Source organism: Lucilia cuprina, chromosome 5, assembly GCF_022045245.1.
Source record: "Lucilia cuprina isolate Lc7/37 chromosome 5, ASM2204524v1, whole genome shotgun sequence".
In the NCBI taxonomy this organism is placed as follows: domain Eukaryota; kingdom Metazoa; phylum Arthropoda; class Insecta; order Diptera; family Calliphoridae; genus Lucilia; species Lucilia cuprina.
In genome coordinates this window covers 60,377,042-60,391,149 of record NC_060953.1, presented here as the reverse complement: position 1 = coordinate 60,391,149, position 14,108 = coordinate 60,377,042, and the positions used below count along the sequence as shown (strand labels likewise).

Below are 14,108 nucleotides of genomic sequence, written 5' to 3'. Positions count from 1 at the left end.
TTAAATTATACTATAGCTCACTCATTCTTACATTTTAAATCTCTTGTGATTTTTTTCTATTACAGGTGAAAGTTTTGCCGAATTACATCATGGTGCGGCCTTTGGTTGGCAGCAATTGAATCATCAAACTTGGCTAATTAATCTGTTATTGGCAACTATATTACTTTTACTCTTACCCGCCTACATATATAGATAAAATTAAATATATATCACACAAAGACATCTCTAGACACTTAACATGGCCATAAAGTCAAGGATATTTCCTCGAAATAATTAGCAAAATAATTTATATACATATTTACTATAATTTAATTGCAAAACAACAACAGCAACTAAAAAAGGATAAAAAGTACATATAAATCTTTAGAGATTTAATTAATATGAGCAACTTATGTAAGTATCCTCTCTCTCTTTGAAATGTTTTGAAAAAAAACTCAAGAATTTTGTAAAGAATTTTTATTTAACATAATTAAAATTAAAAAAATTGTTCCAGTCAAACAAGCAAAAACTTTTAAAACGAAAAAAAATTACACAATAAAAAATATTAGTAATTTAATAAAAATTCTAAAAAAATAAAAGTAATTAAATGAATATAATTTATTTGTTATTTTTATAAAAAAAAATAAAAACGAAAAAACAGTTTAGAAAGTTATTTAAAATAACTGAAAGAACTTTTAGTTTTATTATAATTTTAGATATTTAAGCTAAAATTAAGTTGTAAATTTATATAACTAAATACTAATTAAACTTAAAAGAATTAAAATTATTTAGGATAATAATATATTATAGTATAGATATAAAGGTATAAAATTCGCATTTGAAAATTAGAACTAAAATAAGGTAATTAAAAAAAATAAACCATGCAAGGACTTCAAATACCAGATAGTTGAATGTAGATTATTGAATTTGTTGTTCTGTGTCAGATTTTTTTACATATATCACTTTTTAAGAAAATTTATAGGAGTCTGTATATAACATTTTATTAAAGGTTTTTTAAAACAAATTTTCATATCAAATTTGTTTTGATAAATTATTATAAATATGAGTTTGAGAAAATAATTTTTCAAGACTCTAGAAAATTGAAAAAAGAATACGTTTCGAGAAATGTTCCTTTAAATATTTAAAGACATTTTACTATGTTCTAAACTATTCATAGGCTTTACCCAAAGATCGAAAAATGTATAGAAATGAATAAACCTTTATTTTAAAGTTGACATATTGAACATTTAGATGATATGGCATTTTTTCCAAATAAAAATATGACCCGATAACTGGAAAGCCTGTTGTTTATCGTTTTTAAATTTTGTTGGCCCTTGTTATCTCTATCAAATTTGTAAATTCCAAAAAATATTTGAAATTACGCTACGTTCACAATCGGGTACTCCGCTTTGAAGTGAATTAAAACGAAAAAGTTAAATTTAAAATATAGTTAATAAAAATAAACTGAAATACAATTTGCTAGAGTACTACACCATTGTGAACGTAGATTTATTCTCAAAAATCAATCACACTTTTAAATTATGTGGAGCTCGTTCCATAAGTGATCCATGTTAAATTAAGGATTATTTTTCGACGGAGAATATAAAAGATTCGATAAAGTCAAATAATCTTTTTTTTCATAATATTCTATTTCCAGTCTTATGCAGAACAACAAAAAGTATTTCTAAAATTATAATACAATACTTCCAAAACGAAAATATATATTTTATTATACCCTACACCACTATAGTAAGAAGGGTATTATGGGTTTATGCTGATGTTTGTAACACCCAAAAAAATTAATTCTATACCCACCTTAAAGTATCGCCTAATAACCAAATTTTTAAGTAGATTAAGCTATGTCTGTCCGTGTATGTCTTCATGTAAATCAAGATAGAAAATTTTAAGATAATTTGGTGAAAACTCTTCTTTTGACTCGAGAAAAATGGTTTAAATCTTTTTTTTTATAATATTCTATTTCAAGTCTGATGCAGAATAAAAAAAAAGAATTTCTAAAATTATAACGCAATACTTCTGAAACAAAAAAATATATTTTATTGCACTCTACACCACTATAGGGTACTATGCGTTTGAGGTGATTTAGCATTGTCCGTCCTTCCGTCCGTCCGTCTCTCCATCTATGTGTCCAACAGCACAAGGCTTGCTTCGGTTCTCAATTTTCAAGATAATTTGATAAAGTTTGGCACATACTTGATCCAAGGACGAAGCTTATTGAAAATGGTTAAAATCGGTTCATTTTCCCCTCGAATAGAGCTTTAAAACTCATTATACCCTACACTATTTTAGTGGGGAGGGTATATTGGGTTTGTGCTGATGTTTGTAACACACAATAATATTGGTCCTATACCCACCTTAAAGTATCGGCTCAGAATCATTTTCTGAATCGATTTACATATGTCCGTCTGTCCGTACATGTAAACCTCGCAATTTTGGAGATAATTCTATGAAATTTGGTACATAATCTTCTATTGTCCTAGGGACGAAGCCTATTGAAAATGGTTAAGATTGGTCCATTATTTCACCTATTGAAAATGGTAAACCTCGGTCCATTATTTCACCTAGCCATAATACAACTGAACCCGAATAGGCCTTTTCAAACTTTGTAATCAAACTACATGTCGCAATTTTGGAGATAATTCAATGAAATATCTTCTAAGGTACCATAGATAAAGCCTGTTGAAAATGGTTTACATCGGTCTGTTATTTCACCTAGCCCCCATATAACTGAACCCGCAGAATAGGGTTTTTAAGTTATAAATTTATTAAATATATACTCTTATCTCGAAATAAAGCTGCAAAAACTGAGTTTTATATAGGTTTTCATATGACCTAGCCCCTATGTAAAGCCTCCCTAAAAATTTAACTTAAATGTCCACAATTTTATTCAACAATAAACGGCTTAAGTATTTGTAAAAGGTGTAGGTAGGGTCGGCCTCGCCCGACTATAATTTCTTATTTGTTTTTATATTAAAAATTAAAAAGCTTAGCTAAATAATAATGGCGATTTCCATAATGATCGGGCTTCATTAGACCTTCCATACAAAGTATTCTTCAGAAATTGCCTTGAAGATCAAAATTCATTTATAAACACTAATATCAAGATAAGATCATGGATAAATCATTTTAATGTAGACGTTAATTGTTTTATCTAAATTCTTAAATTTTAGCATTGATCCTATATAATCTCTCTTTCAGAAAATCACTTTTTTTGATATTATTATTTAAAATAATTGACATGTTCTACATACTACACACTGGTGTAGGGTATTACAAGGTCGGTCACGTTCGCCTATACACTCTTTCTTATTTTTCTTTAATTTTATACTATACAGGAAATTGTAAACTAATTATTATTAAATACTACAGAAACATATAAATAAAACAACTAAAATAAACAAACAAACCAAAGTGAAATAAATTTAATTTGTTTTGTATTGTAGAAATTAAAATATAATTTAAAGTTACAAATAAAAGCAAGTAATAATAAAAATATCTAAAAACAACAACAACAATTACTTATTTAAATGCATAACTATGAAACTCTAAACTAGTAATTTGATATAAGTCTCTAAGATTATCTTTACATTTAGAATAAAAATGAATAAATGAAAGTAATGGAAGTAGATATATTCATACATACATATACACTAACAACTTTTTAGAAATAATCTTACGAAATTTTAAGATTTTTTTAAGTCTACAAATGGATTTTTTTCATATTTATAACAAATAATTTTTATACCCACCATCAAAAAAGATGGGGGGTATATTGATTTTGTCATTCCGTGTGTAACACATCGAAATATTGCTCTAAGACCCCATAAAGTATATATATTCTGGGACCTCGTAAGATTCTAAGACGATCTAGCCATGTCCGTCCGTCTGTCCGTCTGTCCGTCTGTCCGTCTGTCCGTCTGTCCGTCTGTCTGTTGTTGGCACGATAGCGTCCACAAAATAAGAGATATTGAGATGAAATTTTCCCAAAATATATTTTATTGATCAGAAATGTTTGGTATTGAAAATGGGCAAAATCGGTCAACGATTTCACATAGCCCCCATACAACTGTACCCCCCGGAATACTGTATAAATAGATTCAAATATTCACAAATTCGTTGTTTATGAAGCAAATAGCACCAAATTTTGCATAGGTCAGTTTTTTGACGTCTGAAAAATAGTTCTGCATTATGGCGGACATAGGACCATAATTGGCCCTACCCCCCATATAAGGTCCCCCTTAGAAAATGACTAAAAAGCTTATTACTGGCTTAAAAATGGGAATATAGCGATGAACTTCGACACGCATAAGTTTTATACAAGCCAATATCTCTCAACCAAATTTTATGTATATCGGTCCATAATTGACCCTACCCCCCATATAAGGTCCCCTTCAGAAAATGAGTTTAACGCTCATTACGCTCTTAAAAATAAAATTATAGCGATGAAATTTGACATAAGTTAGTCTCTTACTAGCCAAAACCACCTTATGAAATTTTATGTGTATCGGTCCATAATTGACCCTACCCCCCATATAAGGTCCCCTTCAGAAAATGACTTTAACGCTCATTACTGGCTTAAAAATGGGAATATAGCGATGAAATTCGACACACATAAGTTTCATGCAAGTCAATATCTCTCAACCAAATTTTATGTATATCGGTCCATAATTGACCCTACCCCCCATATAAGGTCCCCTTCAGAAAATGAGCTCATTACTCTCTTAAAAATAAAAGTATAGCGATAATATATGACATAAGTAAGTTTCTCACTAGCCAAAACCTCTCTATGAATTTTATGTGGATTGATCCATAAATGACCCTATCCCCCATATAAAGTCCCCTTCAGAAAATGACTTTAACGCTCATTACTCGCTTAAAAATACAAGTATAGCGATGAAATTTGACATAAGTAAGTTTCTTACTAGCCAAAACCTTTCTATGAAATTTTATGTGGATCGGTCCATAATTGACCCTACCCCCCCATATAAGGTCCCCTTCAGAAAATGACTTTAACGCTCATTGCTGGCTTAAAAATGGAAATATAGCGATGAAATTCGACACACATAAGTTTCATGCAAGTCAATATCTCTCAACCAAATTTTATGTATATCGGTCCATAATTGACCCTACCCCCCATATAAGGTCCCCTTCAGAAAATGACTTAAACGCTCATTACTCTCTTAAAAATAAAAGTATAGCGATGAATTTTGACATAAGTAAGTTTCTTACTAGCTAAAACCTCTCTATGAAATTTTATGTGGATCGGTCCATAATTGACCCTACCCCCCATATAAGGTCCCCTTCAGAAAATGACTTTAACGCTCATTACTCGCTTAAAAATACAAGTATAGCGATGAAATTTGACATAAGTTAGTTTTTTACTAGCCAAAATCTCTCTATGAAATTTTATGTGGATCGGCCCTACCCCCCATATAAGGTCCGCTTCAGAAAATGACTTTGACGCTCATTACTGGCTTAAAAATGGGAATATAGCGATGAAATTCGACACACATAAGTGTGAAATTTGACATAAATAAGTTTCTTACGCCAAAACTTCTCTATGAAGTTTTATGTGGATCGGCCCATAACTGACCCCCCATATAAGGTCCCCTAAGCTAACTACTGGCTTAAACAAACGAATATAGCGATGAAATTTGATATAAGTAAGTGTCTTACAGGCCAAAAAATCTTTATGAAATTTTATGTGGATCAGCCTACCCCCCATAAAAAGTCTTCCCATAAACTTTCTTTAATGCTCATTACTGACTCAAAAATATGATTACAACAATGAAATTACACAGAAGTAAGATTTATACAAGTCGAGATTTACCAAATTTTATGTGAATCGGTCCATAGTTGACCCTTCCCCCCACATAAGGCCCGCTTCAGAAAACGACTTTAGCGTTAAATATGGGCGTAAATATAGCGAAGAAATTTGACATAAGTATGTATCTTAGGAACCAAAACCTCTATATCAAATTTTATGTGGATCGGTCTATAATTGACCCTAGCGCCCAACATAAGGTCCCCTCCATAAAAATACTTTAACGCTCATTACTGCTTTAAAAATACGAGTATAGCGATGAAATTTCACAGAAGTATGTTTTTCACAAGCCAAAATCTCTTTACAAAATTTTATGTGGAACAGGCCTTAATTGACCCTACCCCCAACATGAGGTCCCTATCAGAAAAATACTTTAAAGCTCAATACTAGCTTAAAAATACTAGTAGATTTATGAAATTCGACATAAACTACTTTCGTGTAAGCTAATATCTCTATCTCTTCTATAGCAACCGAAATCTCTCTATCAATTTTTATGAGGATCAGTCCATAATAACACCACCCCATATAAATTCCGCCCCAGAAAATGACGCGAAAAATATGAATACCGCAAGGCAACTCGACATAAAACAATTTTGATTTAAAATCTCTCTACCATATTTTATGACTTTAATGCTCCTTAATGGCTTCAAAATACAAGTAGATCGATGAAATTTTAAACAAATAAGGAACTGAAATCTTCCTACACACTTTTATGAGAATTGGTCCATATATGTACATATAAATTCCCCTACCCGCTATAAAAATTAGCACTTTCAATACTAAAACCACCATTAATGGACCCTTTTCAAATGTTACCCTGATGTTCTCATTAATATCGATATATAATTATAAAATATTCAAAATATCAAAGTTCATTTACATATATATCAGTGATTTGATGGTGGGTATAAAAGATTCGGCACAGCCGAATATAACACTCTTGCTTGTTGTTATTTAAAATTTCATAGTCATTTAAAATTTATGTTATTTGATATGATTTGATTTAGGAAATATGTATTTTTCATGAACTAAATACTTTAGGAAATACATTCATACAATACATATGTATGTAATAATACTTTAGAGGAATTATATAATGATTATTCTAATTGGGTAGAAAATTGTTCATTACTTTTTCTTTACAAAAATCTTTGTTTAGATTTAAAGTTTACAATTGATTTACTTAATTTGTAAATTTTTTATTGTGTTGCATAATTTCAAGAGATTCTTTTCTTTTACTTCAATACAATATAAATTTAAAAAGTTTTGCAATTAAAATGCAACTACAAAGGCTAAAGAAGATATAAGAATATATTTGAAGACAATGTAATGTTTAATTGAAGCAGCTACTTTTTATATAAAACTTCATTTTATTTCGTTTAAACAAATACATTTAAAATTTAAATAACATTTTAGCGTTGTATGCGTGTATGTATGTGTGTGTAAGTATCTATGTAAAATGTATTTTCAATACAACTTTCATTTTTTAGGTATTAACATTTAACTAACAAAAACCAGCAAATAAGGAATATGTGTTATTTACATATTTATTGTATGATAAATCATACTTAGTTTGTAATAAAAATAAATTGAAAATAAAAGAATAAATGAATAAATAAATAAATAAAAATATTTATCAATAAATAAATTGAGAAAAATATATAATAAAAATGATTTTTTTATTTCAAATTTATTGGCATATATTTAAAATTTAAAAAAAATATAACAAAAATTAAAAAAATAAAATATAGAAAAATTTATCATATTTTAAATTAGTTTGAAATATAAACTACTTATACGCTATGATATCCCACTAAAACCGTATACATTAAAAAACCATAATAACAGGATACTGGGAGCTGGACAGACATGCAAATCGGCTTGAACTATCCTTTATTGAACACTGTTTCAGTTGCAAAGATAGAGAAAAGAAAAAACGGTCTTCCATCTTTCCAGCGAATGCCCTGCTTTCTTCGCTAAAATACCGTTTTCTTAGCAGTTACTTCATGTCTGACTTTGGTGAAATATCTTGATCTAAGCTTAATGATTACCTGGAATTTCTCACAGCTAGATGCTGAATCTGATACTTTACAATTCTACACCTAACGAGTGGATTGGTCCAGTCAAAAGGTCTCTGCGACTCTACTAGACTTTTCGTGCGTAGTAATTACTACTTTGCAATTCTACACCTGACGAGTGCATTGGTCCCGTCAAAACAGAGTTTCTGCGACTCTAGACTAGAGTGTTCGCACGTAGTAATTACTCTAAAAAACGTGAATGAATTTTGCTCTAGAATTTTAATTTGGTTTGTACAACTATGAATACAAAAATTAACGTGTCCTACACCATTCTACTTTTTTGTAATATATTCCAAAAAAAAAAAAAAACATATTTTATACATATTTACCCAAATATTAGTTTTTTTCCAACTTTACCCAGAAAAACTGGGTAATTGCTTTTAATTGTAATAACATACCTTTCAATGACTACAAGATATCGCCTGGATTACATAGTAGTAGTCTAATAAGGCCTTAAGTAATCTTGCCAGCAAAGATATAGAAGTTATTCATGTGATTTACAATGACAACTTTTTCTAACTACTTGTAATCATTTGATGTAAGTACTTGCCTCCAATGACATCACTGTGTTAAAATAATGACTTAAAATGCTATTGTGTAAGTAAATTTTAGCATTTTAACCACTTACATGGTAATGGAAGTTTTTACTGGGTAGTTTTTAAGAAACAAATTTTAAAATTTTTAGATGATCTCATAGAGATTTACAGGCAATAGATAAAAGAATAAAACGGTAAAATTTTTATATCAATACATCTTAAAGTTTAGAAGTACCAGCGATTTGAATTCAACGGATTTCAGAGAAAACATAAACATAAGTGTTGTATATATATCCGAAATTATATTTTTTATGTTTGTTTAGATACTGATGTTCCCAACGAAAATGAAATCGGTTCGGTTCATTATTGAACTTATACAGAACAAAATATATGGTAAACTAAAATTTAATTATCGGCAGATACATACGACATTTTAAACTCGATTACATTAAAATAACTTAATTATCAAATGTCAATTCATTATGCTAATTGCAAGGTAACTATAAATTATACTACTTTTCAAACAATATTATAAATTTTTTATTGTAATGGCTCTTAATTCATTTAATCAATTGGCCACTCATCCTCACATTACCCCTACTAATGCCTATGAAATAAATATTCTCTATTAAATAAATTGAAAAATAAAAGTTCTCAGAATTGTTTTGCATAAATTAAATATTTATTAATAAAACTCAATTACTTTTTTTTTTGTTTTTTGGTTAATTAACAATAATTTGGTTTTGAACTATAGAAAGAAAAAACAGATTATTTAAATAACAGTTTTTGTAACTTAAACCATTAGCATTTAGTTTTTTTATAAATATTTATAAACAATAAAAAGCGGTAAGTACAAAAAATTTAAATTTTTTTTATTAAATTTACTTAAATTTTGTCATTTTACTCTTAAAAATATTTCTATTTTATAATTTAATTTTTTCTTGTTTAAGCAATTAAAAGTTATATGAATTGGTAAAATATTTTTAAAATTTATAAAATTTTAAACAAAAAACTTAAACCACAACAATAAAAAATAACTTTTTTAATATATGTAAGTATGTATGTGAGTATTAGTATTATAATATTTAATAACTTTATTAAATATTTTTCTCTTTGAGATACATGTATTTATTAATAAACTTTTTTAAATAATTTTTATTATAAGGTTGACCTTTATATTTACATTTCTTAAATTTCATTTGAAATATTAAAGGCATTTCAAGTTTAAAGTTCTATTAAATATTTAATGCCAAAAAATTAACCTAATGTAAAATAAACTTTTAGTTATTTATATTACATTTTTTATTATCTCTTTATAAATATTTAAATGTATTTTAACAATGATTTTTAGTTGTTTAAACTTTAAATATTTCTAGAATTACAATATTCAACTAAATTACTTAAATTTATTTATTTTTGGAAATTTGAGGAAGATTTCGTATAGATTGTTATTTCTTTAAGATGTTTAATTGTAAATCGTCTTAAAGCCAATACAAATTTCAAATAAAAAGGTCTAAATCGGAATTTATAAAACCGAACAAGGGAGAATGTTATATTCGGCTATATAAATCGTAACCTGTAAAACTAACATGAATTTCGGAAAGTGGTCCTTTTTATGGGTTATTTTGTTATTTGTAGTTATGAATTGTATATCGTCGATACTTTATAAAAATCACAGGTAGTTTTGGATCTTTCAATTAAAAAAAAATATTGAATTTCGGAAGATAGACTCGTACCTGCAATTTATTTATTAATAGGATTTATTCTACATTTTTTATGGTGAGATTTTTGAATAATTTATTAAGTATAAATTAATGATATCAAAAACGAATTATCTAGAAATAATAATTGGTTGTGAACCGCTATAATTGCATTATTAATAGGACCTTATACGGGGGATAGGCTAAATCGTGGACCGTTATCACCCATTTTCGAAATGTTTATAAATTATCAGATGTTATCAGAATGTTTATAAATAATCAGAACTATGTGTTAAGAATATTTATATATCTTGTTGAAAATATGATCCCTTTAAGCCTGAGTTTTAAATGGTTATAGTTGAAAATTCGATTCTTTGTAAAAGGTTGTAATTTTAATAATAATATTAGCTTAATACTTGCGTTAAAAATCTAAAGAATAAAGGTAAATATAAACTAATGGTTTTAAAGATGGACATATGAAAAGTCATGTCTAGATCGTCTCTTTGATCCTATAATGATCCAGAATTAAGATAACATTAAATTGCTATCATGTCTAGAAATTTAGAAAAGTATGTTTGTAAAATTTTTACATAAAATTTTTCATGTTTATAAAACAGACCAACACACATGACATCGAGCTTGACTCTATATAAAAAATTATAGATATTTTTATCCCTTGACCCAGCTCAAAGAATAGTGACCGCAAGATAAATATTTTAAGCAATGATATCTTAGAACAGAACAACCTTTCATTTAAACAGGGAATATCAGCACTTTATTATTTTTCATATAATAGGGAAGCCCTTATACATATATATGTTGGGACTATATTCAATAGTTTCTATCTAAAATAATAAATAAACAGATTATAAGAATTATGTACAAAATCAATGTAATATTGTTAAAACTAATGAAATTAGTATCATAATGAGCGATATCTTGAAAGCTATTAAACCAATTTTAAATATTTTTTTATTAATTTTTATTTATTAATATTAAGCATGTCCATATTAGTATAAAAACTTATGTTGCAAACAGAAAATTATCCAAAATAATATAGTTTAAAGCAATCTTTGGATAAGAAAGAGAGTTTCGCATTCAGAATATTTCTTATTTTAAGATAGAGAAATTTAAAAATTGCTATAAAATTGATATCACTGATGCGGGAAAGTTTGGCGGATATTTTGCCATTTAATCTTTTAATCTATTGAATATAGTCCCTGTATATACTTTTCTTGGTTTATCAATATTAGAGTAGAAATACAAACCTGCGGATGCGATTGCGTTTTCTGCTTCCGGATTTTGTAACCATTTTATTGTTTTTTGTTTTTGTATTTCATAGTTTATTTATTCACCACATGGTTTTTGTTCATGAAAAGTATGAATGACATAGCAACTCTAAATGTAAATGAGAGAAAATCCGTAAACAAATTAAAATAAATTTTAATTTGGTGCGGATTTCTTCAACCGTTTAAGTTATCAAAACTCAATATAAAAAAATATCCGCCTCCGCAGCCGCAATATTGTATTTCTACCCTTATACTATTTTTTATCAGAATACCAGGAAAAGTGCATCAAAGAACATTAAAACAATTTATTGCATTTGATCTTCATTAAATATAAAGTAACCCAGATGATCTTGTAAAAATGGCTTTAGTGTGCATTATATAAGTTTTAAAAATCATTAGTAATTTTTTTTTCCAAAATCTCTTCTCTATACGAAATCCTCCATACAGGTCAATAACAAAACAAGTCATTATTCTGCTTATTAATGCTTAAATTTAACTTAAATTCTAATAAAGAAAATATTATTATTAAATATATAAATTTCTTAATTACAATGAGACTTCTCTAATGTACACAATAAGTCATCATAATCATCATCATCATCACTTCTATATACTCCGGCCAGGCCATGTGCGCTAGACCAATGTACCCAATTGACTTATATCTACAGTATTCATGGCCATTATAGAGGGTGAGGGAGATGCTGAGGTGGGTGGTTGTGAGGCTTTTAATATGGATACTGTTGCTGCTGGTGGTACTGGTACAGATGATGACGTTAGTGATGATGATGACGATGGTGATGTTGTAAAATTAGAAGATGATGTAGCAGAGAAGGGTGAAGGTTGTTGTACTAAAACAATATTTGTAGCTGGTATTTGGTGAAAATTTTGTGGCCTTGAGGTTAGAAATGTAGATGCCATTGGCATGTGTTGTTGATGTTGCTGTAAAATATGTTGAAATTTTTGTTTAGGGAATGCACTTGGTTGTGGCGGGGGTTGAGTTGGTAGTTGTGGTAATAAAGATGTTGCTGCTGGTGGTGTTGTTGTTGTTGCTGCTGTTGTTGTTTGTGTATGAAACATTTGTTTCTTAATGGTTTTGGCATTTTGTACATGTAATGACGACAACATATTTTTATCAATAAACATACATGACGTTGACATTGTACTGTTAGATAATGCCGATTCACTGTGCAAAGTGTTTGCTGTAACTGTTGTTGACATTATGGGGGGAGTTGTAAGTTGTTGTTGTTGCTGCTGCTCTAGCTGATTATCTGTATTTGTAATAGTAATATTACGATTCGTTGAATTTGAAGTACCATTAATGGAATTTGCTCTTATTTCATTTGTAAGTCTTTGATTATCTCGCTGCTGCTGCTGTTGTTGTTGTTTTATTAAAGGAAATGCTGTTGTTTTCATATTTACTATTGCAGGATTATTAGCCATGGTTACAGCTTGTTTTGGCTCCAACTGCTGCTTGTTATTAGAGCATAATTGTATACTTGGTTTGGCTATAATCTTCTCTAATTGTATTACCTCTTCTTTTGATTTAATGTTATTTAAGGATAATTTTTCTATATCTATAGATTTCTCCAAGTTGCTGAGTATAGTGTTGGTATCATTTATAAGTGGATTTGTTAAGTCTTTTGTAACAGTCTTGGTATCCCCTTGTCTTTGAGTAGTCTGTTTATTATCTTGTTGCGAATCAGTTATATCCTTTTCTTGCTGCTCCTGCAAATATTCTATACTAAGTCGTTCCAAAATAAGCAATTTCTTTTGTAATTGTTCATTTGTTTGCATCAGGTTAGCTTCAACTTTACGTATATCTCCACATTGTAGAGCCAAATTATTATCCAGTTTTTCAATTTCCATTTGTGCCTCTCGTTGTGTCTGTTGGGCCATCCTTAGCTGATGTTTGCGTACCTTGCCATGCAATTTGGCAGCCAGCTCTTCCTCCTTTTGTAGTTGTTTATTTAAAGTGTAGATTTTTTCCAACCACAACATTTGCATTTCAATTTCCTGTTCATTGTCCTTGAGGTGATGTTTACCATCTATAGCATTCAATTCATGCTGCTGATGGTGATGATGTTGTTGTTGTTTATCCACCTTTTCTTTATCTTTATTTTTATTTGTTTTTAAATTAAAATCCTTAGCTGGAGTTTTTTCATCTATTGTGGATTTTTCTTTGTGTCGTTTCTTTTTCTTTTCTTTTTTTACTTCCTTATCCTTGAGTTTATGTTTTGCCATAATATTAAATGCCTCCGCTGCTGATGGTATATTATCGGTTACGGCTCCAGCAGCTAACGTTGCTCCTGCAGGCATATTTGTTGTCCTAGGAGTTGTTGTTGTTGTTTGTAGCATTGCTGGTATTGTGGTTGCTCGATGATATGGTTCATCTGCCGAAAAAAACGAGAGTAGATATAATAAAATTATGAGATAATTAAGATACAAGAGAAAAGAAAATATTCAAGGTGTTCAAGATTTTTGTTAAATAAATATTAAGCAAAACAATACAATAGGGTTTATGGTTTGCTTTGTGTAAACGAACTTTTGTTACTCTGTAGTTTTGAATTAAGTATTTTTATTATAAAACGCTAAATTATAGTAGGAAATTCGAAGGCATAATGGTAAGGTTTTCATAATAATATTTGTAATTATTGTTGGCCTAAAAAGAGATTTTCTATAAAATG

General features: G+C 28.8%; 2 protein-coding genes across 6 annotated transcripts in view; one reads left to right on the top strand and one right to left on the bottom strand.

The window, feature by feature from the left end:
• Window positions 1–501, top strand: part of LOC111690858 (putative GPI-anchored protein pfl2) — a 44,707-nt gene extending 44,206 nt beyond the window's left edge. For all 3 annotated transcript variants that reach the window (XM_046953063.1, XM_046953062.1, XM_023453434.2), the window contains exon 8: window positions 66–501. In XM_046953063.1, coding sequence (XP_046809019.1) covers window positions 66–196 — 131 coding nt within the window. In that variant the 3' untranslated portion in view covers window positions 197–501. The remainder of the gene's footprint in view (window positions 1–65) is intronic.
• Window positions 502–9,749: 9,248 nt separating this feature from the next.
• The window catches only part of LOC111690853 (ras guanine nucleotide exchange factor B), a 51,793-nt gene continuing 47,434 nt past the window's right edge, over window positions 9,750–14,108 (bottom strand). For all 3 annotated transcript variants that reach the window (XM_046951077.1, XM_046951079.1, XM_046951078.1), the window contains exon 5: window positions 9,750–13,814. In XM_046951077.1, coding sequence (XP_046807033.1) covers window positions 12,058–13,814 — 1,757 coding nt within the window. In that variant the 3' untranslated portion in view covers window positions 9,750–12,057. The remainder of the gene's footprint in view (window positions 13,815–14,108) is intronic.